Source organism: Mytilus edulis, chromosome 12, assembly GCF_963676685.1.
Source record: "Mytilus edulis chromosome 12, xbMytEdul2.2, whole genome shotgun sequence".
Lineage (NCBI taxonomy): Eukaryota > Metazoa > Mollusca > Bivalvia > Mytilida > Mytilidae > Mytilus > Mytilus edulis.
The window spans coordinates 62,571,545-62,594,498 of record NC_092355.1 but is presented as its reverse complement, the minus strand read 5'-3'; the positions used below and the strand labels follow the sequence as shown (position 1 = coordinate 62,594,498).

The following is a 22,954-nucleotide window of genomic DNA, read 5'->3' as shown; positions in this document are numbered from 1 at the left end:
TTAGGCTTTTCTACCTCAGGCATAAATCACCTTAGCTGTATTTGGCAAAACTTTTAGGAATTTTGGTTCTCAATGCTCTACAACTTCGTACTTTATTTGGCCTTTTTTACTTTTTTGGATTCGAGCGTCACTGATGAGTCTTTTGTAGACAAAACACCCGTCTGGCATATATACTAAATTTAGTTCTGGTATCTATAATGAGTTTATTTGACTTGTTAGGATTAGCTGTCATCATATTCTCTCCATCCTGTTCTATTATCACTTTTATTGGACCATTTTTAGCTCACCTGACCTGAAAGGTCAAGTGAGCTTTTCTCATCACTTGGCGTCTGGCGTCCTTAAACTTTTACAAAAATCTTCTCCTCTGAAACTACTGGGTTAAATTTAACCAAAATTGGCAACAATCATCCTTGGGGTATTTAGTTTAAAAAATGTGTCCGATGACCTGGCCATCAAACCAAGATGGTCGCCATGGCTAAAAATAGAACATGGGGGTAAAATGTATATTTTGGTTTATATCTTCAAAACCAATGCATTTAGATCTATCTGCCCTGAAATTTTCAGACGAATCCGACAACCTGTTGTTGGGTTGCTGCCCCCTGAATTGGTAATTTTAAGGAAATTTTGCATTCTGGTTATTATCTGGGTTACTATTATAGATAGAGATAAACTGTAAACAGCAATAATGTTCTGCAAAATAAGACCTACAAATAAGTCAACATGACCAAAATTGTTAGAGAAACCCTTAAGGAGTTATTGTCCTTTATAATCAATATTGAACTTTTCATTATTTTTGTAAATTATACAAAAATCTTCTTTTTTAAAACTATGGGCCAAATTTAACCAAACTTGGCCACAATCATTACTAGGGTATCTATTTTAAAAAAGTGTCTAATGACCCTGCCTACCAACCAAGATGGCCGACATCAGTAAATACAGTAACAGGTGAGCGACACAGGCTCTTGGAGCCTCTAGTTTCACAGGAGCAAAGGGACTTTTACATAGTAAGATTAGTTGCTGTCATATTCTTTCCACCCTGCTTTATCATCAGTTTTTATATTTGACTAGTTTTACAGGAGTAATTAAAGGGACTTTTACCATTTATTTTAATAGCTTGACCACAAAACCTTATGCATCATATTGTGTGGGTATCATTCTTTTTGTTTAATTTGATGTTACACAGCAGATTGTTGTCCTGTAGGAATTTGTTCAAATTAAAAAAATTATCAATGAGGGAAAATAAAAAAAATAAAAAAAACTTTGTTTATTTTTAGATGAAGGATTTTGGCCAAAGAAAAGAAGAATACAGGAAACTTTCAGGAGAATGTCAGAAAGTGGGATCATACATCGAGAAGACTTGTATCAGATATGGAAACAGAAGGACTTCCGTGCAGTTTTACCATACAAAGAGTTTATATTCAACATACTCATTCATTTAGATATTCTGGCAGAGCAACGGAGGTATGATACAGCTTCAGGAAGTCGGTTACCAGTAGAGATGTTCTTTGTTCCCTGTATGGTCACACAACGAAATACCACCAGCTTTATGGACAAAGAGTGTACACCAGTGAGAGCTATATGCTTAGCATTTGTTTTTAAAGGGACTGTCATACCACCAGCTTTGCCTAATCGTCTGATCAGTGCCTGTTTGAGCATGTGGACTTTGAAGCAATATGAAGGTAGAAAGCTCCTCTTTTCAGGATTTGTTGTAGTCTCATTTGACAAGTCACATGATATTGTAGTTTGTGTTGAAGGCAACAAGATTCTTCTGTATATAGTCCATAAAACCTCAGCTGGACTTATAGTACGAGATATAGCTACTGTAGTTAAGGAATGTTTGGTTACAACACTGGAGAGAATTTCGGATTTCTATCAGTCCACAATCCATGTAAAACGCTGTCAACAATTACCGTTCCATCTTGAATATTCATGTTCTGAGATGAAATGCTTCATTGATGAAGAGGAAGCTTTACAGTCAAATGAATGGGTTTGTGACACACATAACATAACCCATAGAGCAGGAAACTCCACTGTTTGGAACCAAGAAAAGGTATATATTAGATACATTGTATGGTCATTAAGAAAATCACTGATAAATTCAAAGAAAAAATAACACTAAGATTGAAATCTTAGGACAGATGATCATGATGATGTTAGATTAAAAAAAAAGGTAAATACAAAAAAATAAATTGAAATCTTAAATCGGTAATGCTTGAACTTTGCAAAACTCATTTGGTTAATGAAAACAAACAATGAGAAGTGTTTTATTTTCTATTTTGTATTGGGTAAGGTAGGTGCTGGTAAATGACACTACTTGTAAAATTTACCTCTAGTAATTTATGTGTTAAATTAACTATTCAAAGTCTGTTTGCATAATTATAATTCCAATGAAATTTATTAACAAAGTATCAACTAAACAAAATCCCAGGAATACAATTTAACTTTAGCATTCTACCAAAAAGTATACCCCTTTTCTAAATAAGTAAATAGAATTATGAACTCAGTAAGTTATGAGAGTTATGGACAATACATTTCTCTTATGTTTATCATTTACTCAATCTGAATAAAATTTCATGGGTAACAGATTAAGTGTGTGTTTTTCTTTTGTATCGTGTACATGTTTTAAAAACAGAATGGCATCTGTTGATCAATTTTTTTGGCAGTCAGGAGGGTATAAGAACATTCGTTGTTCGACCTGCTAGTAATATGTGTTTTGTTTATAAGGGAAAAGTTGTCTGCTTAGTTTAAACATATTTATTTATAGTGGATTGGGAAACAAGTTTTGCAACTTAAATTACTCCCTTTCCACTTTGCGGGTGCAAGTGCTGCCTTATAGTTGCATTAGCCTACTCTTTTTCGAAATCTACAAGGGTGTCTTTAATGTGCAAGAGATATGGCTCTCTCTTAACACGGGTCAGCCATTTATCGTCCACTTCCGACGGACTATTATCGTGTCCTCAAGACCATACTCACAGATGGTGTCAAGGGAGAGCAGAAAATTGAGTTCCTGAAATTTTCATCCCAAACAGGAATCGAACCGCAAACCTTTGTGTTAGTAGTCCGATGCACTAACCACTACACAACGGCTCTCTTGTCTGTTTAATTCAGATCCCTCTACAAATACATGTGTTTTGCAAATTGCATGCATACGTATAAAAATGCGTTTTTTTTATTTTTTCGTTTGGGCTTGCATTATATTTGCCTTCTGGTTTAAATGAAATGTTCATCCTATGTCGACTCTTCAAAATTAAATAGTCTAAATTGAGTACTAAACTAGGGTAAATTGTATGGCCTTCTAAAAACGATAATAATTGTCCAAATCCTGATGTGGTGTACTCATTTTTTGCACCTTTTCATTGCGGTATAATATCTATTCCATAAGTTTATTGTTTTCTGTTTGGTATTAAATTAATAATCAAGATCCATTTTGTTACATCTAATGATCCTTTTATTTGACATGATTGCCAAAAGCTGTCAGCAGAGGTTTATGCACATCCGCTGTTCGATATGCTAGTCAAATGCGTTTTACTAAATTAGACTCATCTACTTTTGTGGTATTTAGGAAAATGTTTATATAATCCAATTATCCTATTTCAAATCTTCAAAATTTAAGAGTCCATCCTAAATTGAGGTAGATAATATGGCCTTCCAAATACCGTGTCGTTTTCTAACATCACTGACGAGACATTAATTGATGATATTAGGATATAGTGTACTTTTGCACCTTTTGTTTGCGGTATACCATCTTTTCTGCAAGATTATTGTTTTCTGCCTTTTAGTATTACATTATTAGTTAAGATCCAACATCTGGTGGTCAGTGTATTTGACAATCGCCATTGACAGTCAGCAGGGTTTAAGAATATCCGTTGTAAGACCTGCTGGTCAAATGCGGTTTTGTTTTTAAATATACATTTTCGCTTTTTTTTTGCCTTTAAAAAAATGTTTTTTGTGCTGTATTCAGACGCCTCTACCAAAAAAATTATTTTGCATACACACGTATTAATATTGCGTTTTTTCATTATTTATATATATTATTTCTACAGGAGAAAGAACAGTGTGAGCCGAATTGTCCAGGTAAGAATTCTTTAACTATGTTAAGAATTTTTCAATCTGTGGTGTAAGAAGGAGATATGAGAATTATATTTAATACTGTAATTACACTGAATTTTGTCTTTTAATTTATGACTTCTTTTTCAAATGTGATGCATAGACATACTGTTTAGTCTTTTAATTGTAATCATGGTAATAGTAAGGGAGTTTTCTATTTTGTTTCACAATAACAAGCTTTGAAAAAGATTGTAATAAATTGATTGTATATTATTAATGGAACTTAAATAATAGAAAAAAATTGAAGGGTCTGTTTCCTTGTTTTTGAGATATAAGCATTGAACGATTGGCAGGAAATGATTCTTTCTAGATTATTCACACTTTTAACATAAGCAACTTTTTTCCTTCCAAAACTGAAAATAAAGGATTTTATAAGATTTTCAAATATGATTGTTAAACTATGTGTTAACCTATAGCTGTACAATGTAACCTATGGGAATGCAACAAGAGTATAAATCTCAATAACCGAAAATTATACCATAGCTATCTATGGTATAATTTTCACAATTATACCATGGATTGTGGTGTATGATTTTCGAAAAGAAAAACAAAGATGGCAAGACCTAATAAAGGCCGCCTGAATTTTTAAATTGACATATGAACAACAGAGTCAATGTGGGGCCACTAAGCTAAACTGCCCGCTTTGCACCAGCCGATATAAATGAATGCCTAGGGTGGGAATCGAACCCACGTATACCAACTCCGTTGTCCCTATATTTTTAAATGAACAAAAAATTGTCAAGAACAAATTTAAAAAAAAGGTATAAATGTGTTAAAATTTAATTATCAAATTATACATGAAAATATAAGTTGATTTTCGGTGATTCAGAATCTGATGTCTACTTCGATTGTAGTCACATAGCCTCCATTGTACAGCCACATGAATATATTTGGTAAAAGGGTTTAAAATTGCCGAGGCACATTTTTTTGGGGAGGAGGGAGCGGAAGGCACGCCCTTTTCAAGGAGCTTCATGTATGGTAGATGTGTAGTCCTTTTTTTAAATATAGTTTTACCTTAAATGTTGACTTGCTAGACCCCTCCCCTTTAAAAATCCTGGATTCTCATCCGATTTGATATAAATCTAAACTGTTAACGATGTTGCTTAAGTAATAACAATTATGTTTGAGAATTAAAATAGATAGGTTCCTTTAAATGAAGCTGAATATATAAAACAATAGAATATACATCGCATGCGATTTTAATCGTGGACATTTTGAATACCCTGTTAATTAATGCGTCGACTTGGGCTTCTGGTACAAATTAAAACATGGAATTATTCATCCAAACTCACTAAAAGATTCTTGAGATTTAAATTTCCACGAATTATAAAATTAGTCAACAATAAAAAATTAATGTTTCGAACATTTAAAATTTTGATAAGATAAAAAAATACACTTACCCTTTGCAGTTCAACTTTTAATCTGGGGTTCCGGAAAACTTTTAAAATATCTCTTGCAGCCATATGCAGAACATCCAATTTCTTTTGTCTGTAACGTTACCCGTCACCAATGTAGATGTGCATCCATCGCTGTCGAAAAATCTTGTCTAACTGATGTTCCCGCTGTTTCAGAAGCCCTTCCTTATTTCAGAAAGTAGGCAGAGCTTAATGTGTAAGGTCCAAAAAGGGTAATTTGATTCGTATTAAAGTATTTTTAAAGTAAACTAACAAAAATATATGAAATACACATTTTTAAACAGCAATATATGCGATAGGTTAAAACAGATATTTCATATATTTTGGATAGTTTTGTGGTGTTTCATAGATTATACCATAGCCTTTGTTGAAACCCCTCGGCAACCTCACTCGACTTCGTCTCGTGAGGTTATTGCCGGGAATTCAACAAAAGCTGTGGTATAATTTATGAAACACCACAAAACTATCCAAAAGATATGAAATTTCTATAACTTATACAACTATACACTGGTACTGCGTGGATAAAACCAGAGAACTTTGATTGTCTAACATAAGTTCAAGAACAAGTGACACTTAACTTATGTAAAACTATTTGTTAACCAACATTAATAAAATTAAAAAACTAATTGTTCAGAGAACAATTGAAGGCCTTTCCACATCAAAGAAATTTTGAAAAGAAGCTACTTTCTTCAGACTGATGCGATAAATAATGGTTTTGATATATTTGAAAGTGAACTAAAGTAGATAATATGCTACTTCCGGTTAAGTAAATGTTACTTTTGGTCTCATATGATAGCTTTTTTCACACTGATTTCAAAAATATATAGTTTCTATATACATGATATACTTTTGCCTGTAAACCGGGATGTAATTGACCACTTCCGGTTTACAGAAAGTCACTTCTAGTCTTTAGTGATTGATAAATGTATTTAAATTACAAAATGTATGGATTATGAGTACTTTGATATGAAAAAAGTGCAAAAAAAGCTACTTCCAGTTTTCTCAAGGTCACTTCCGGTTGTCATTTTTCAAGGTCATTTGTCACCTAACCTTTTGTACAAGGTCATATGGCTTTATAATGAACTTAGTTGAAGTTTATATCAAATAACTATATATTGAGACATTTCAGGGGCACTAACTCCTATAAGATGCACTTTATTTGTATTAGATCAAATGTAACATATCTTCATTACAATAAAGCAAACATTTTGTGCTTGTTTTTGTCGAGCCTGCAACTTTTGTTGCAGAAAGCTCGACATAGGGAAAGTGATCCGGCAGCGGCGGGGCCGTTAGCTTACTTCTTAAAAGCTTTATATTTTAGAATGTAGAAGACCTGGATGCTTCATACTTGTATATAGATGCCTCATGCTACGAAGTTTCCGTCAGTCACATGTCCAATATCCTTGACCTCATTTTCATGGTTCAGTGACCACTTGAAAAAAATGTTCGGATTTTTTGTATTAATGTTGAATTCTCTCTTATTATAGGTAGTAGGATAACTATATTTGATATGTGCGTACCTTGCAAGGTCCTCATATCTGTCAGACAGTTTTCACTTGACCTCGACCTCACTTCATGGATCAGTGAACAAGGTTAAGTTTTGGTGGTCAAATCCATATCTCAGATACTATAAGCAATAGGGCTAGTATATTCGGTGTATGGAAGGACTGTAAGATGTACATGTCCAACTGGCAGGTGTCATCTAACCTTGACCTCATTTTCATGGTTCAGTGGTTATAGTTAAATTTTTGTGTTTTGGTCTGTTTTTTTCATACTATATGCAATAGGTCTACTATATTTGTTGTATGGAATGATTGTAAAGTGTACATGTCTAGCGGGCAGATGTCATGTGACCTTGACCTCATTTTCATGGTTCAGTGGTCAAAGTTAAGTTTTTGAGTTTTGGTCTTTTTATCTAATACTATATGCCATAAGTCAACTATATTTGGTGTATGGAAATATTTTATGATCTTTATGTCAGTTGCGCAGGTTTTATTTGACCGTGACCTCATTTTCACGGTTTATTGCACAGTGTTAAGTTTTTGTGTTTTGGTCTATTTTTCTTAAACTATAAGTAATAGGTCAACTATATATGTTGTATAGAAGCATTGTTAGCTGTACATGTCTGCCTGGCATAGTTCATCTTACCTTGACCTCATTTTTAAGGTTCATTGGTCTTTGTTTAGGTATCTTGGTTAATGTTAAATTTATGTGACAGTTGTTATAAAGCTTAGCTTTATACTTAGGACTATCAACATAATATCAATGATTAGTATAGAAGGCAAGACATTTCAGTCTGTGCACTCTTGTTTAATGTATATCTTTAAAACTGTTGGATAAAATCTCAAAACAAGGCAAAAACAAAATTTAGAACTTGACCGTGACCTTTGACCTTGACCTCATTTTCTAAGTTAAGATCTAGGGGCCTTAAATAAAACATTACAAGGTTATATGGTTAATAGTTGATGAGATGAAAACACATACCGACAAATTTATTTGGTAAAGGTAGATAACTCCATAGAATCGCTTCGATCCAAATTAGCCAAAAATTCCTGAGGATGTAACGAACAATTTGTTGAAAGAATTTTGTCGATATCTTTTTTTGTTACGAAGGAGATGCACTCTGATGATAAACAGTAAGTAGGGAGATAACTCTTACAAAGAAAATGGTTCGGCTTTGCAGGGTGAAATTTAATAGCGCATAAACTATACGATACAATATAAGAAATATCTAATCGACATATTGCGAAACAAACATTTATCGCAAGAACAAAATGTGGCGGGGAAAAAAAAATAATAATCAGAACAAATACAATAATTATAAAACAGAATTTCTATCATGACAATGCCACAGAACGTAATATGTAAAGAACGTTACAACATTGTATCTAAAACATTGGTAATTATAGTAATAACTATTACATTCAGCCAACGTCAACCCTTAAAGTTATATATTTGTCAGTGCATAACATTATTTTTTTAATGTTATCATGACATTATCACAGCATATGTTAATGACCCAACATTAATAGTCCTGACCTTCAGCCAACGTCTAAAACACGTTGTATGCTGGATGTACAGTTCTGCTTGTCAGAGTTCATTTGACATTAACCTTATTTTTCGTGGTTCATTGCTCAATGGTTTTGAGATTAGGTCAGTTTTTCAGATACTATAAGGAGTGGGTCAGTCTAGCAGCGTTCAATTGACCTTGACTTCATCGGTCATTGGTGGACATTGAGTTTTAATGTTAAGTCTGTTTCTCAAAAACTATATTAATTAAGCCATATGGCAACTATGTTTGGTGTATGGAATTATGAAAAAAAAAGTGCACCTATGCATTTGGCATGCTTCGCAAATCATATGTGTATATGACTTTTATCTTACTTTTATGGATTCTGTAATGTTCAAGTTTTATTGGAATTTATAGTAAAACCTTGACCAGAAAGACTTTCAACATTCAAGTATAATCAGATAAGCAGGCAATAATCTCAGCATGTTCACTCTTGGTATCATATTAAGCTAATTTTTCTGAAAAACTGAGATGACAATAGAGAAACACTACACACTGCCAAGACTATGAAAAGACCATAATGTGTGCTCAAACAGATTTAACATGAAAAGACTCAAGATAATTTCAACAGTACTTAACTGTACTTATCTGTACTTGACCTTGATGTAGACTTTACTTAATAAGTCTGATTGCGTCTTGATCAGTTGGTAATATTCTCAATATGGTCTCAACAAATGCAAGACCAGTCTTTGCATTTAAATCTAATATGTACTGGTGCGTCAGTCAACACTCATAAAAAAGAAGATGTGGTATGATTGCCAATGAGACAACTGTCCACAAGAGACCAAAATGACAGACATTAACAACTAGGTCACCGTACGGCCTTCAACAATGAACAAAGCCCATACCGTATAGTCAGCTATTAAAGGCCCCGATATGACAATGTAAATGTCAAACTATATATGGTTTATGCAATAACTGGAATTGGTTTATGTCGGTCAAGTTTGTTAAGTAATAGGTCAATTATAGTTGGTGTATGGATTGATATTAAGGTGTACATGTCTGTCAAGCAGGTATTATCTGATCTTGACCTCATGATCATGGTTCATTAGGTAATGTAAAGTGTTTGTGTTTTAGTCTGTTGTTCAAGTACTCTAAGCAATATATGTTGGTGTATGACATGCTTGTATAAAGGTGTTAATGTTGTCTAGCAGATATCATCTGACGTTGAACTCATTGTCATGGTTCATTAGGTAATGTAAAGTTTTTGTGTTTTAGTCTGTTGTTCAAGTACTCTAAGCAATATATGTTGGTGTATGACATGCTTGTATAAAGGTGTTAATATTGTCTAGCAGATATCATCTGACGTTAAACTCATTGTCATGGTTCATTGCAATCTAATTAAAAACCAATCTTTCATCGCTCCCGTTTTCTGATATGTCGAGGTCACATCTGAGTGAACTAGAAGTTATGAATTTATAATGATATGCAAATGAGTTGACGACCTATTAATAAGCCAATCAAAAAAGTTTATGAATTATTTTGACTGAAGATTTTGTTGTATATAAAATGAGTTACATCCCTTTACCTTACGATAAACTTTCAAGATCGTGGAAGACTCAATTTCATTGGTCGAAAAAGACACACCTACGAGGTCATTCACATGTGACCCCAAAGCGGGTTTCGTTAGATCTCCCACGCGACATATCAGAAAACGGGAGCGATGAGAGATTGGTTTTTAATTAGATTGGGTTCATTGATCAATGTTAAGTTTCATTTTAAGGTGGTCTGTTTTTCAATTGTTAACAATAGATCAGTTATATTATGTGTATACAAATTTTAAGTTGTAAATGTCTGTTTGACATGATTTATCTGACCCGTGATGCTTTAAGTTAAACCGTATCTTTAAAACTTTCAACATCTATGTAGATGTTTCGGTCTGTCATTCCAGATTTATGGAACATTAATTGTCAGATTTTTAACATACTGTTACCAAAACCTTAAATTACTTCGATTGATTTAGTAGAAACTTTAAATACTATTAAAATTGGTGAACATAACAAACTGGTATAAACTGTATCATCAGGCATGCTTCTGTACATATCTATTTAATGTGCCTTCGAAATATCCAATATTAGCTTGCATGAATTTCAAAATGCACAACAAGGGTGTACTATGTTCTCCTAGTGTAACTTTGTGTTGTTTTCTGTAAGTGGGATGCTATTTGTATTATTATTTTCAGGTTTAAGTGATGATGCTTTAAACCAGAGACCAAGTGATATTGAACTGTTGCGTTTTTCAATCAAATGTGCATCAAGCCATATGCATGAGTTAGTGACATTTCTGGAAATGTCTGATCAATGGGATACTATCACAGAAAATTATCCCACAAATAAAGAAGTTGCGAAATTTGTTATTTTATTAAAATGGAAGGAGAAGAAAGAAAAGAACAATTTTAGAGCATTAGCAGAAGCTCTGACAAACATGGAAATATCATCACATGTTTTGTGTCAAGTAAGTGTATACCCGTACCTATTGTGTAATGACTAAAACCAATTTGAAAATTTGACATTGTGAACATGTTTAAAAGTTCTATATATGAACACTTTTAATATGTATTTATTTGTGTCATCAATCAACATGAATTCAATATATATTTAGATGCCTTACTCACTTGTGAGGCTTGCTAGAGGCACTTGTCTGTTTTACACACTGTATTTGCTCTTAGGTGTCCTTTGTGGTCTTTAGTCTATTGTGCAATGAATGATATACATATTTATTATTTCATATACAGTTGCACATATGACAACTTTTTGTTTAAGGCTTGATATTTCAAAGAAATGATTGTTTGGTGTAAATGTTGGTCTTCTAAGTATTGAACATGACCTATTCCCAAGTATAACTGTCTTGCTTAATGTTTTTAGACGTGTCTCAGTATTTGTACATCCAACATTAATGAATTCAGTTATGATGTCTCATTTGTAATTCTGGTTTGATGTTGTTTTATGTCTTATCTTTTGGGGTTTTAAATCCATTTTTATTTTCTTTATGTTTGTAAAAGTAAAGATATTAATCACCTAGATCATGTATATGATTTTTAGGTTTAAAGCAACTATATGCACAGGATGTATTTGTTTCTTTCAAAGTTTTTATTTAAAAGGAAATCAAGGTTATAACATACAAATAATTACACTCTTACTACATAATTTTATCTTAATATTCTTGTAATGTTTAGGAAATACATCCTTACAAATTGAAACCCAATTTCATATTTGGAAATTTAGCTCAGGGACGTCATTTTTTGTGACGTTGAAAAATTCATGTGAGGCACATTTCATTTATTTATATTCTGTTGTGCTTTATTTGTAATATGTCATAAATTAGTTGTAGGTGTTTGTTGTTATTATGTGATTTACATGTTGAAATGGATTATTGTATTGTTTATTTATGTACTTGTGTGTACTGAATGTTCTTGCATGTATTCGTACTTTATATTCATGTCACATACCGTAGTCAATTTAGCAGTATTTTTAACATTGCTGTATAAGCGGAAGGTTTTGTTCGTTAAAAAAGCAGATGCAACCTACCATTTTTATACGACCGCAAAAATTGAAAATTTTTTGGTCGTATATTGGTATCATGTTGGCGTCGTCGTCGTCATTGTCCGAATACTTTTAGTTTTCACACTCTAACTTTAGTAAAAGTGAATAGAAATCTATGAAATTTAACACAAGGTTCATGACCACAAAAGGAAGGTTGGGATTGATTTTGGGAGTTTTGGTCTCAATATTTTAGGAATTAGGGGCCAAACAGGGCCCAAATGAGCATTTTCGTGGTTTTCGCACTATAACATTAGTTTAAGTAAATAGAAATCTATGAAATTTTGACACAAGGTTTATAACCACAAACGGCAGGTTGGGATTGATTTTGGGAGTTTTGGTTCCAACAGTTTAGGAAATAAGGGCCAAAAAAGGGCCCAAATAAGCATTATTCCTGGTTTTCGCACAATAACTTTAGTATAAGTAAATAGAAATCAATGAAATTTAAACACAAGGTTTATGACCACAAAAGGAAGGTTGGGATTGATTTTGGGAGTTGAGGTCCCAACAGTTTAGGAATTAGGGGCCAAAAAGGGATCCAGATAAGCATTATTCTTGGTTTTTGCACCATAATTTTAGTATAAGTAAATAGAAATATATGAAATTTAAACGCAAGGTTTATGACCATAAAAGGAAGGTTGGGTTTGATTTTGGGAGTTTTGGTCCCAACGGTTTAGGGGTCCAAAATTGAACTTTGTTTGATTTCATCAAAAATTGAATAATTTGGGTTTGTTGATATGCCGAATCTAACTGTGTATGTAGATTCTTAATTTTTGGTCCCGTTTTCAAATTGGTCTACATTAAGGTCCAAAGGTTCCAAAATTAAACTTAGTTTGATTTTAACAAAAAATGAATCCTTCGGGTTCTTTGATATGCTGAATCTAAAAATGTACTTAGATTTTTTATCATTGGCGCAGTTTTCAAGTTGGTCCAAATCGGGGTCCAAAATTAAACTTTGTTTGGTTTCATCAAAAATTGAATAGTTGGGGCTCTTTGGTATGCCAAATCTAACTGTGTATGTAGATTCTTAATTTTTGGTCCCGTTCTCAAATTGGTCTACATTAAAGTCCTAAGGGTCCAAAATTAAACTTAAGTTTGATTTTAACAAAATTGAATTCTTGGGCTTTTTTGATATATGCTGAATCTAAACATGTACTTAGAGTTTTGATTATGGACCCAGTTTTCAAGTTGGTTCAAATCAGGATCCAAAATTATTATATTAAGTATTGTGCAATAGCAAGAAATTTTCAATTGCACAGTATTCAGCAATAGCAAGAAATCTTCAATTGCACAGTATTGTGCAATAGCAAGAAATTTTCAATTGCACAGTATTGCGCAATAGCAAGAAATCTTCAATTGCACAGTATTGTGCAATAGCAAATATTTTCAATTACACAGTATTGTGCAATAGCAAGAAATATCTAATTGCACAATATTGTGCAATAGCAAGAAATTTTCAAATGGAGTTATCTTTCTTTGTCCAGAATAGTAGTTGAATCAACTTAAATCATTGTTTTATACAATATGCAATGTATATTCACTTTTACTACCAACTGATAAATTGAAACAATCTTTACCATTCAGTGATATTTTACATTTTGATATTTAATGATGTATTAAAATGAGTAGTTATTGTTGCAAACTCCATTAGAAATTTGAATTGAGATCAGTTTTGGAAAAAGGGAAAGGGGGATGTGAAAAAATGGGGGGGGGGGTTTAAATTTTTCTCATTTCAGATTTCATAAATAAAAAGAAAATTTCGTCAAACATTTTTTTGAGAGGATTAATATTCAACAGCATAGTGAATTGCTCAAAGGTAAAACAAATATTTTAAGTTCATTAGACCACATTCATTCTGTGTCAGAAACCTATGCTGTGTCAACTAATTAATCACAATCCAACTTTAGAGCTGATTCAGCTTGAATGTTGTGTCCATACTTGCCCCAACAGTTCAGGGTTCAACCTCTGCGGTCGTATAAAACTGTGCTCTGCAGAGCATCTGGTTTTAAATGTCCTGTACCAAGTCAGGAATATGGCAATTGTTATCACATAGTCTGTTTCTATATATATTGGCATTTGTTCTTGTATCAGTTCAGTGTTTCTGTTGTTTCATTTGGTTTCTTCTGTTTTTGCTTGTGACCCAATTTGTTTCATTTACATCAATTTTTGACTATTGAACAGTGGTATACTACTATTGCCTTTATTTACACCTCATTATCATTTCATCTGACCTTTGACCTCATTTCAATGCTTCATTAAAAAGTCCTTATGAAAATATTATCCTTAAACCTTTCTTGAAAAAATGATGGAATTTTGTGAACTCATTGTTAATTTTTTTTATAACCATTTTAAAAGGCCCTATTGTTTATTGTTTAAAGTCAAACAAGGATAAATTTGGTAAATTGCCTATCTTTTCCAGCTTAATTTCTGACAAAATGTTTCGACAATTATCATTTACATCTAAAGTAGTCAGCAAAACAGAAGTACATTTAAGGGAACTGTTCGGTGAACATTCAAAAGAATCTGCCGGTCAAACTTTATGCTTTCAAGGCCATTGTTTAGATCTTTTTTTTTTTAATGGGTATGTGTTTTCTGAAAGCTTTTAATACCATTTTTGTCATCAATAACCTTGTCAAACCTTCATGGAATTTTATAACATTTGGACTAAAGATTGATTTGTTTAATTTGCAGTATCTAAGGCAAAATCTTGAAAGCTTTAATTTATGTTCTTTTCATGTTTAGAACACAAGGCCTGAAGACACATGTGAGTTCATGCAATCACTCGGCGTCCGTCATCTGTCGTCGTCGTCGTGAACTATTTCAAGAATCGTCACTCTAAAACTACTGTACCAAATATCTTTTAACTTTAACTTAATGTTTCTAAGGGTAGTTTCTGACGAACCGAACAACCAATTGTTGAGTTGCTGCTTCTTTATTGGTAAATGGTAATTTCTAAGGAAATTTTGCAGTTTTTTGTTATTATCTTAGTTAGTATGACCAAAATTGGCAATTGAGCCCTGAAGGAATCGTTACCCTTTAAAGACAATTTTAATCACTTTGTTCATCATGCTTGATAACATTAAAAACATATTCTTCTCGGAAACTACAAGACCAAACACTTTTTAACTTTATTTGAATGTTCCTTATGGAAAATGGTTAATACATTGTATTCAAAGTTTTGATCATTTAACAAACATGGCCACCATGGCTAAAAATAGGACATAGGGGTCCACTGCTGTTTATATGAAAAAAACACTATAGCAGTTAGAGCCAAGTGGTATGGAGTTAAAGTGATGTATAAGTCAAGATCTATCTGCTATGACATTTTAAACCAATTGAACCACCTTTTGTAGGTGAAATTCTAAATGGCTATACATGTTCAACTAAGTTAAATCTACAAATAAGTCACAATGATAAAAATAGTCAATTCACCCTTTCAATAGTTGTTGCCCTTCAAACGTTTTACGTTTTACATTTTTAAGGTCTTTCCCCTACGTGAGGAAAGACCTTATTGTTTTTCTAATGTTTTTTTTTCTTCCAATATTTTTTTGACATGCCCTCCCCCGTTTCTATTGAAGTCATCAAGACCAAATATTGACCATCGATAGATCTCATTATGACGTATTACCAGATGAGGCTGTGTAGGATTTCATCATCCCCTTTGAGAGTTATTTTCCCTTGAAGCATTTTTTTTTATTTGCATTTTTCTTAAAAAGTATTAGAGATAGAACAGAATTGAAAATGGCAGCATGTACAGGAACAGATGACAATGTTAATAAACATAAGCGATTAGTAGGTTATTTACCCTGGTAAGGAGTTATTCCCCTTGAAAAATTATACATTTTTGGAATTTATTATTTCGAGAACAGGAAGTCGTAGAGACTTGGGACCTGCACCAATATTCTTTAATTTGCACTCAAGGTCAAAGGACACTCTGAGTGCAAAAAAAAAATATGCTGTGATTTCAAGCTTACATATTAAGAAAACGATAAGAGTTTGCTGCATACATACTGTGTATTAAATGTTCCTCTTGACGAGCTCTACATTTTATACACACGCTCAATAATGTCTGACCGTCTGTTCAAAAGTTGCATCAAGATAATTCAAAAAAGTATAGTATTGTGTGTATATCTTTGAAAAGGTAACAGATATCAACCTACTATAAACTGCAAAAATGAACAGTATTTTCGGACCTTCAATTTGAGGTCAATGTCAGGTCATGATGAAATTTCACCTTGACCTTCAAAGAGTACTATGACCTTGACCTTGTGACATTTAACAGATCAAGTGGTCCGAGTTGAATGGTAGTAGTCCAATGTCTCTACGACTTCCGGTTCTCAAGTTTGGTATTGCATCATATATTTGATGATTCATTGTGACCTTGATGAACTTTGAAATTGTCCCAATTTTTTTTTCTACAATGATGTCCTTTAAGCGCAGATCATTTATCATTTATCAGATTTGAGATATCTATTGTCGTTTTAGAGGTAATGCAGTTTGAAATTTTGTGAGCGGAGGCATGTATTTCTGAATCAACAACAGGTTACCACCTAAAATGTTTTAGAAATTGAAGAGGTTAACATTGTTATATGTTTGACTAAGTACAAAAAACTTTCCGTGAAAAAAACCCCAAAAAATCAATTTGAAATTTTCATGTTTTGCATTGACTTTTTACGTTTCAGAACTTCTATTTATATAGTTGATATTGCATCATTTTTGGCACTTTGTCAAATGGGGTCATATGATATATCAAATTGAAGGTCTCAATAAACTCTACTCTAAAATGAAAATTTTAAACCCATTTTTCATCCCAGGGGTAAGGGTGGGGTCATTTAGTGCAAAAATTTAATTATTCTGATTGTAAGGTTGTCGCATATCAAATGAAAGAACATAAAGCGTACATTAAAAATTTTAAATTGAAGTCCCCCAAAAATTTGTTGGGTGGGGTCATTGAGTGCAAAAAATAAATTTTCTTTTAAGATAAGGTTGTTGTATATCAAATGAAAGGTCATGATGTATACATTTGAAATATTAAATTCCTGACCTCCAAAAATGAGTTGGATGGGGTTATTAAGTGCAAAAATCAAACTTTCTAGAACATTGCTTTGTCGCATATCAAATGAAAGATCATCAAGTCTATGTTACATTTATCATACTTCAGATCTCGAAAATGTAGGCAGATGAGGTCATTAAGTGTAAAAAGCGAAAAGTTTCAGAAGGATTGCTTGTCATTATCAAACGAAAGGTCGTACAAATTACATTACAAAAACATCACTTTTACAGGAAAGACCTTTCAATTGTTTTACAAACAATTGAGATACTAGTTGTGAAAGTTTTTCTTTTTAAAAATTATCTTTTTCTGAAAATACTTAGCCAAATGCTTCAACAGTTTAATTTAATGGTTCTTAGGCTATTTAGTTTATATATTGTATTTGGGGATTTGATCCATCTAAAAGCATGGCGGCAGATTTTGAAAATAGGTCATAGGGGTCAAATGTATTTTTTGGCTTTCATCTCAAAAACTTAAGTAGGAATTGCAAAACTGACATAGGTGAAGTGTTAAACATATTTTGGCGTTAATATTGATTCGCTTATAGGGTCTTTGCATCGGAACTAAACACATTTATTATTAATAAACCAGTTGTTGGCATGACACGGGTTATGTTCTTCTCATATTTGTTATGATGGTATGATACTAAACCCCTCATGGGGAGGATTGTGCCTGATATTCATATGATGAAGACATAATTTGTCAATCAGTTTAATTGAGGTCCGGAGCTATAATGTCCGTTAACTGCTAGTAGTCTGATGTTATTTATGTATTATTGTCATTTTTTTTATTTTCTTTGGTTACATCTCCTGACATCAGACTTGGACTTCTCTTGAACTGAATTTTAATGTGCGTATTGTTATGCGTCTACTTTTCGGCATTGGCTAGAGGTATAGGGGGAGGGTTGAGATCTCACAAACATGTTTAACCCCGCCGCATTTTTGCGCCTGTCCCAAGTCAGGAGCCTCTGGCCTTTGTTAGTCTTGTATTATGTTAACTTTAGTTTCTTGTGTACAATTTGGAGTTTAGTATGGGGTTCATTATCACTGAATCAGTATATATTTGTTTAGGGGCCAGCTGAAGGACGCCTCCGGGTGCGAGAATTTCTCGTTGCATTGAAGACCTGTTGGTGACCTTCTGCTGTTGTCTGCTCTATGGTTGGGTTGTTGTCTCTTTGGCACATTCCCCATTTCCATTCTCAATTTTATTATATCTAACTGCCAGGGGTCTTTAGGCCAATATGGCACCTTATTGTCAGGTTACTTTTTAAGAAATTTAAGCTATTCGATCATGCATTCAGAGGCGCATACAAAAACGTAGATGTAATATGAGTACTAGAGTTTCTAACCCTTTCAAGAATCCGGAGGTTGTGGATGCTTTATCCTCTTTGCATGACAAATATGTCGTTGTTCCGGCAGATAAGGCCTCCAATAATATTGTCTTCATATGTAAAAAACATTATTTGCAATGTCTCACTACAGAGCTTGGAATTGATAAAACTACTGGTAATCCTACATATTCTTTAACATCATTTACCAAGGATGAAATTTTACAAAATCATAAATCTGTCCTTCTTTCTTTTGGTATCAACATCAAAGAAAACGAAGAAAACATGCCCTCCTTATACTGGATACCTAAATTACACAAAACTCCATATAAAGAACGATACATAGCTGGGTCTTCAAAATGTTCGACTAAACATCTTTCTAAAGTATTGACTACTATTCTTTCTACAGTTAAAGATGGGCTTCAAAAATATTGTGAGGAGATATATTCTACCAGTGGTGATAACCAGATGTGGATTCTCAAAAATTCGAAAGATCTACTGCTTAACCTTCGATCACAATCTTTGCAATTTTGCAGCAACATAAAAACTTTTGATTTTTCTACGCTATATACTACTATTCCCCATGCTCAGTTGAAAGATCGACTTCACCATCTCATAAAACAGAGCTTTTTCTATAAAAATGGTATTCGTAGATACAAATTTCTTGTTTTGGGATACAATAATTCATATTTTGTTAAGAATCATACTGAATCTTCCAGAAAATATACTGAAGATGATATTATTAAAATGCTGGATTTTTTGATCGACAATATATTTGTTGAGTTTGGAGGATTTATATTTCAACAGACAGTCGGTATTCCAATGGGTACTAATTGTGCACCCCTGCTGGCTGATTTGTTTTTGTATTCGTATGAAGCAGAATTTATTCAGAACCTTCTAAAAGACAAAAAGAAAAAGCACCTTGCGAAATTCTTTAATTTTACTTTCCGATATATTGATGATGTTTTATCATTGAACAACCCATACTTCAGCCAACACTTACATCTCATATATCCCAGTGAACTTGAAATTAAGGATACTACTGATACTAGAAGGACTGCTTCATACCTTGATCTTTTCCTCAATATTGACGTAGATGGACGACTTCACACGAAAATCTATGATAAACGGGACGATTTCAACTTCCCAATTATCAATTTCCCATTTCTCAGCAGTAACATACCCTCTGCCCCTTCGTATGGTGTTTACATATCACAATTGATACGTTATTCACGTGCTTGTTCACACTATACGGACTTCATATACAGGAGTGTGCTCCTTACGCAGAAACTGCTCCAACAAAGTTATGAAGAGGACAGATTAAAATTGACACTCCGTAAATTTTATGGACACCATCACGAATTGGTGGATCCATATGATGTCTCTTTAACCAAACTAGCTAAGGACATTTTTATCACATGGTAGATTGTGGTTTGTCATTATGTCGTCTAATATTTTAATTACCAAAGTGACTTATTCACGATTGTGACTGTTTTGCTGAATGTGAATTCGCATTACTATAAGACGTGTTTCTGTACTTGTTGATCCCAAATTCATGTATTTAGTTTACATGTTTAATGTTATATTTGTAATTCTCATCGGATTTTGTCAAATGTGTTGACGTCTTTTTATTATATTTAGTTGTTACGGATAGAAAAATTAATCACCGCCTTTATTAATTATATTACATTTTGAAGTTGGATTCATAACAAACTGGACATATATATATTACAGTTAATTGTTATTAATAAGTATTACAATATGCATTTTGTTTAAATGAATTATCAGTATTTAGTTCTAATATAATCTTAAATCAATCCTAATTCTATCTCACTTTGATAGTTTTTCATATGTGACGTCATACTGTTTCTAAATTTCATAAATTCAAATGTGGCATAACGTTTGTGCCTTTTCGCCATCGTATGTGACGTCACATTTTTTTAATTACGTTGACGCCTGGACTGATTCGGGTGTGTCTATTCTGTGTTAAACTTTAATAGCATTATGTATTCAGGTTTAGTTTTATGTAATTAGTTAATACTTCAGTTTCATTATGTATATCTCTTTCATATTCATTTGTTAAAATTTACTGTTTGCAATAGCATGAATTGTTCTATATAATAAGGATGTTCTTATCCTGGGCATAAAAACAATGCCGTATTTGGCAAAACTTTTTCAACTTTTTATCTTCAGTGCTGTACAACTTTGTACCTTTTTCACTTTCGATCTTTTATATCTGGGCGTTATGTTTTCGGGTTTAGTTTTCTGTAATTAGTTAATACTTCAGTTTCTTTATGTATATCTCTTTCATACTCATTTGATAAAATTTACTGTTTGCAATAGCATGAATTGTTCTATATAATAAGAATGTTCTTATCCCGGGCATAAAAACAATGCCGTATTTGGCGAAACCTTTTCAACTTTTGATCTTCAGTGTTGTACAACTTTGTACTTTTTTCACTTTCGACCTTTATATCTGGGCGTCACTTGTAAGTCTTGTGTGGACAAGACGCGTTTTTGGCGTATTGAATTTTAAACGATGCTTTTTGTTATCTATTAATCATGTTTTTCTTTGTCTAATATGTTCTATTAATTTGTGTTGTAGTCCTGTAATATTATGTTGTCAATTCAATGTTATATTTAACTTTGCCATTAAAGTGCGAGGTTTGGCATGCCACAAAACCAGGTTCAACCCACCACTTTTATTCCCCCTTTAAAAGTGTCCTGTACCAAGTCAGGAAGATGGCCATTGTTATATTATTGTTCGTTTCTGTGTGTGTTGCATTTTAACGTTGAGTCGTTTGTGTTTTCTCTTATTTTTGAGAAATTGAGATAAGACGTGGCACGGTACTTGTCTATCCCAAATTCATGTATTTGGTTTTCATGTTATATTTGTTATTCTCGTGGTGTTTTGTCTGATGCTTGGTCCGTTTCTGTGTGTGTTACGTTTCGGTGTTATGTCGTTGTTCTCCTCTTATATTTAATGCGTTTCCCTCGGTTTTAGTTTGTTACCCCGATTTTGTTTTTTGTCCATTGATTTATGAGTTTTGAACAGCGGTATACTACTGTTGCCTTTATTTACAGTTTTGGGTTATTTAGTAATTTTAATATTATTAGCTCACCTGACCTGAAAGGTCAAGTGAGCTTTTCTCATCACTTGGCATCCATCGTCTGGCGCCCTGCATCTGTCGTCCGTAAGCTTTTACAAAAATCTTTTCCTCTGAAACTACTGGGTCAAATTTAACCAAACTTGGCCACAATCATCCTTGGGATATCTAGTTTAAAAAATGTGTCCGATGACCTGGCCATCAAACCAAGATGGCCGCCATGGCTAAAAATAGAACACAGGGGGGAAATGTATAGTTTGGCTTATATCTTTAAAACCAAAGCTTTTAGAGCAAATCTGACATGCGGGTAAAATTGTTGATCAGGTCAAGATCTATCTGCCCTGAAATTTTCAGATGAATCGGACAAACTGTTGTTGGATTGCTGCCCCTGAATTGGTAATTTTAAGGAAATTTTGCAGTTTTTGGTTATTATCTTGAATACTATTATAGATAGAGATAAACTGTAAACAGCAATAATATTCAAGCAAAGTAAGATCTCTGGATAAGTCAACATGACCAAAATTTTCAGAGAACCCCTTTAGGAGTTATTGTCCTTTATAATCAATATTGAACAACTTTTCGTCATTTTTGTAACTTGTACAAAAATCTTCTTTTCTAAAACTATGGGCCAAATTTAACCAAACTTGGCCACAATCATTACTAGGGTATCTATTTTAAAAAAATGTGTCTAATGACCCCGCCTACCAACCAAGATGGCCGACATCAGTAAATACAGTAACAGTTGAGCGACACAAGCTCTTGAAAGTCTCTAGTTATAGAAAGAGAGAAAGTGTAAATAACAATTTTGTTCAACAAGTAAGATCTACAACTAGTCAAATTCCTTAAACTGAAATTACAGGTGAGCGCTATTATGCTTTAATAGGATCTACAACTAGTCAAATTCCTTAAACTGAAATTACAGGTGAACGCTATTAGGCTTTAATAGGATCTACAACTAGTCAAATTCCTTAAACTGAAATTACAGGTGAACGCTATTATGCTTTAATAGGATCTACAACTAGTCAAATTCCTTAAACTGAAATTACAGGTGAACGCTATTATGCTTTAATAGGATCTACAACTAGTCAAATTCCTTAAACTGAAATTACAGGTGAACGATATTATGCTTTAATAGGATCTACAACTAGTCAAATTCCTTAAACTGAAATTACAGGTGAACGCTATTATGCTTTAATAAGATCTACAACTAGTCAAATTCCTTAAACTGAAATTACAGGTGAACGCTATTATGCTTTAATAGGATCTACAACTAGTCAAATTCCTTAAACTGAAATTACAGGTGAACGATATTATGCTTTAATAGGATCTACAACTAGTC

The 22,954-nt window shown here is 33.0% G+C and overlaps 1 protein-coding gene across 1 annotated transcript in view; it reads left to right on the top strand.

Annotated features, from left to right (window-relative positions):
• Nucleotides 1–22,954, top strand: part of LOC139498898 (uncharacterized) — a 332,230-nt gene that overhangs the window by 296,597 nt on the left and 12,679 nt on the right. Inside the window, exons 17-19 of the mRNA XM_071287488.1 lie at nt 1,275–2,050; nt 4,044–4,074; nt 10,775–11,046. Of these exons, the coding sequence (XP_071143589.1) occupies nt 1,275–2,050; nt 4,044–4,074; nt 10,775–11,046 (1,079 nt within the window). The remainder of the gene's footprint in view (nt 1–1,274; nt 2,051–4,043; nt 4,075–10,774; nt 11,047–22,954) is intronic.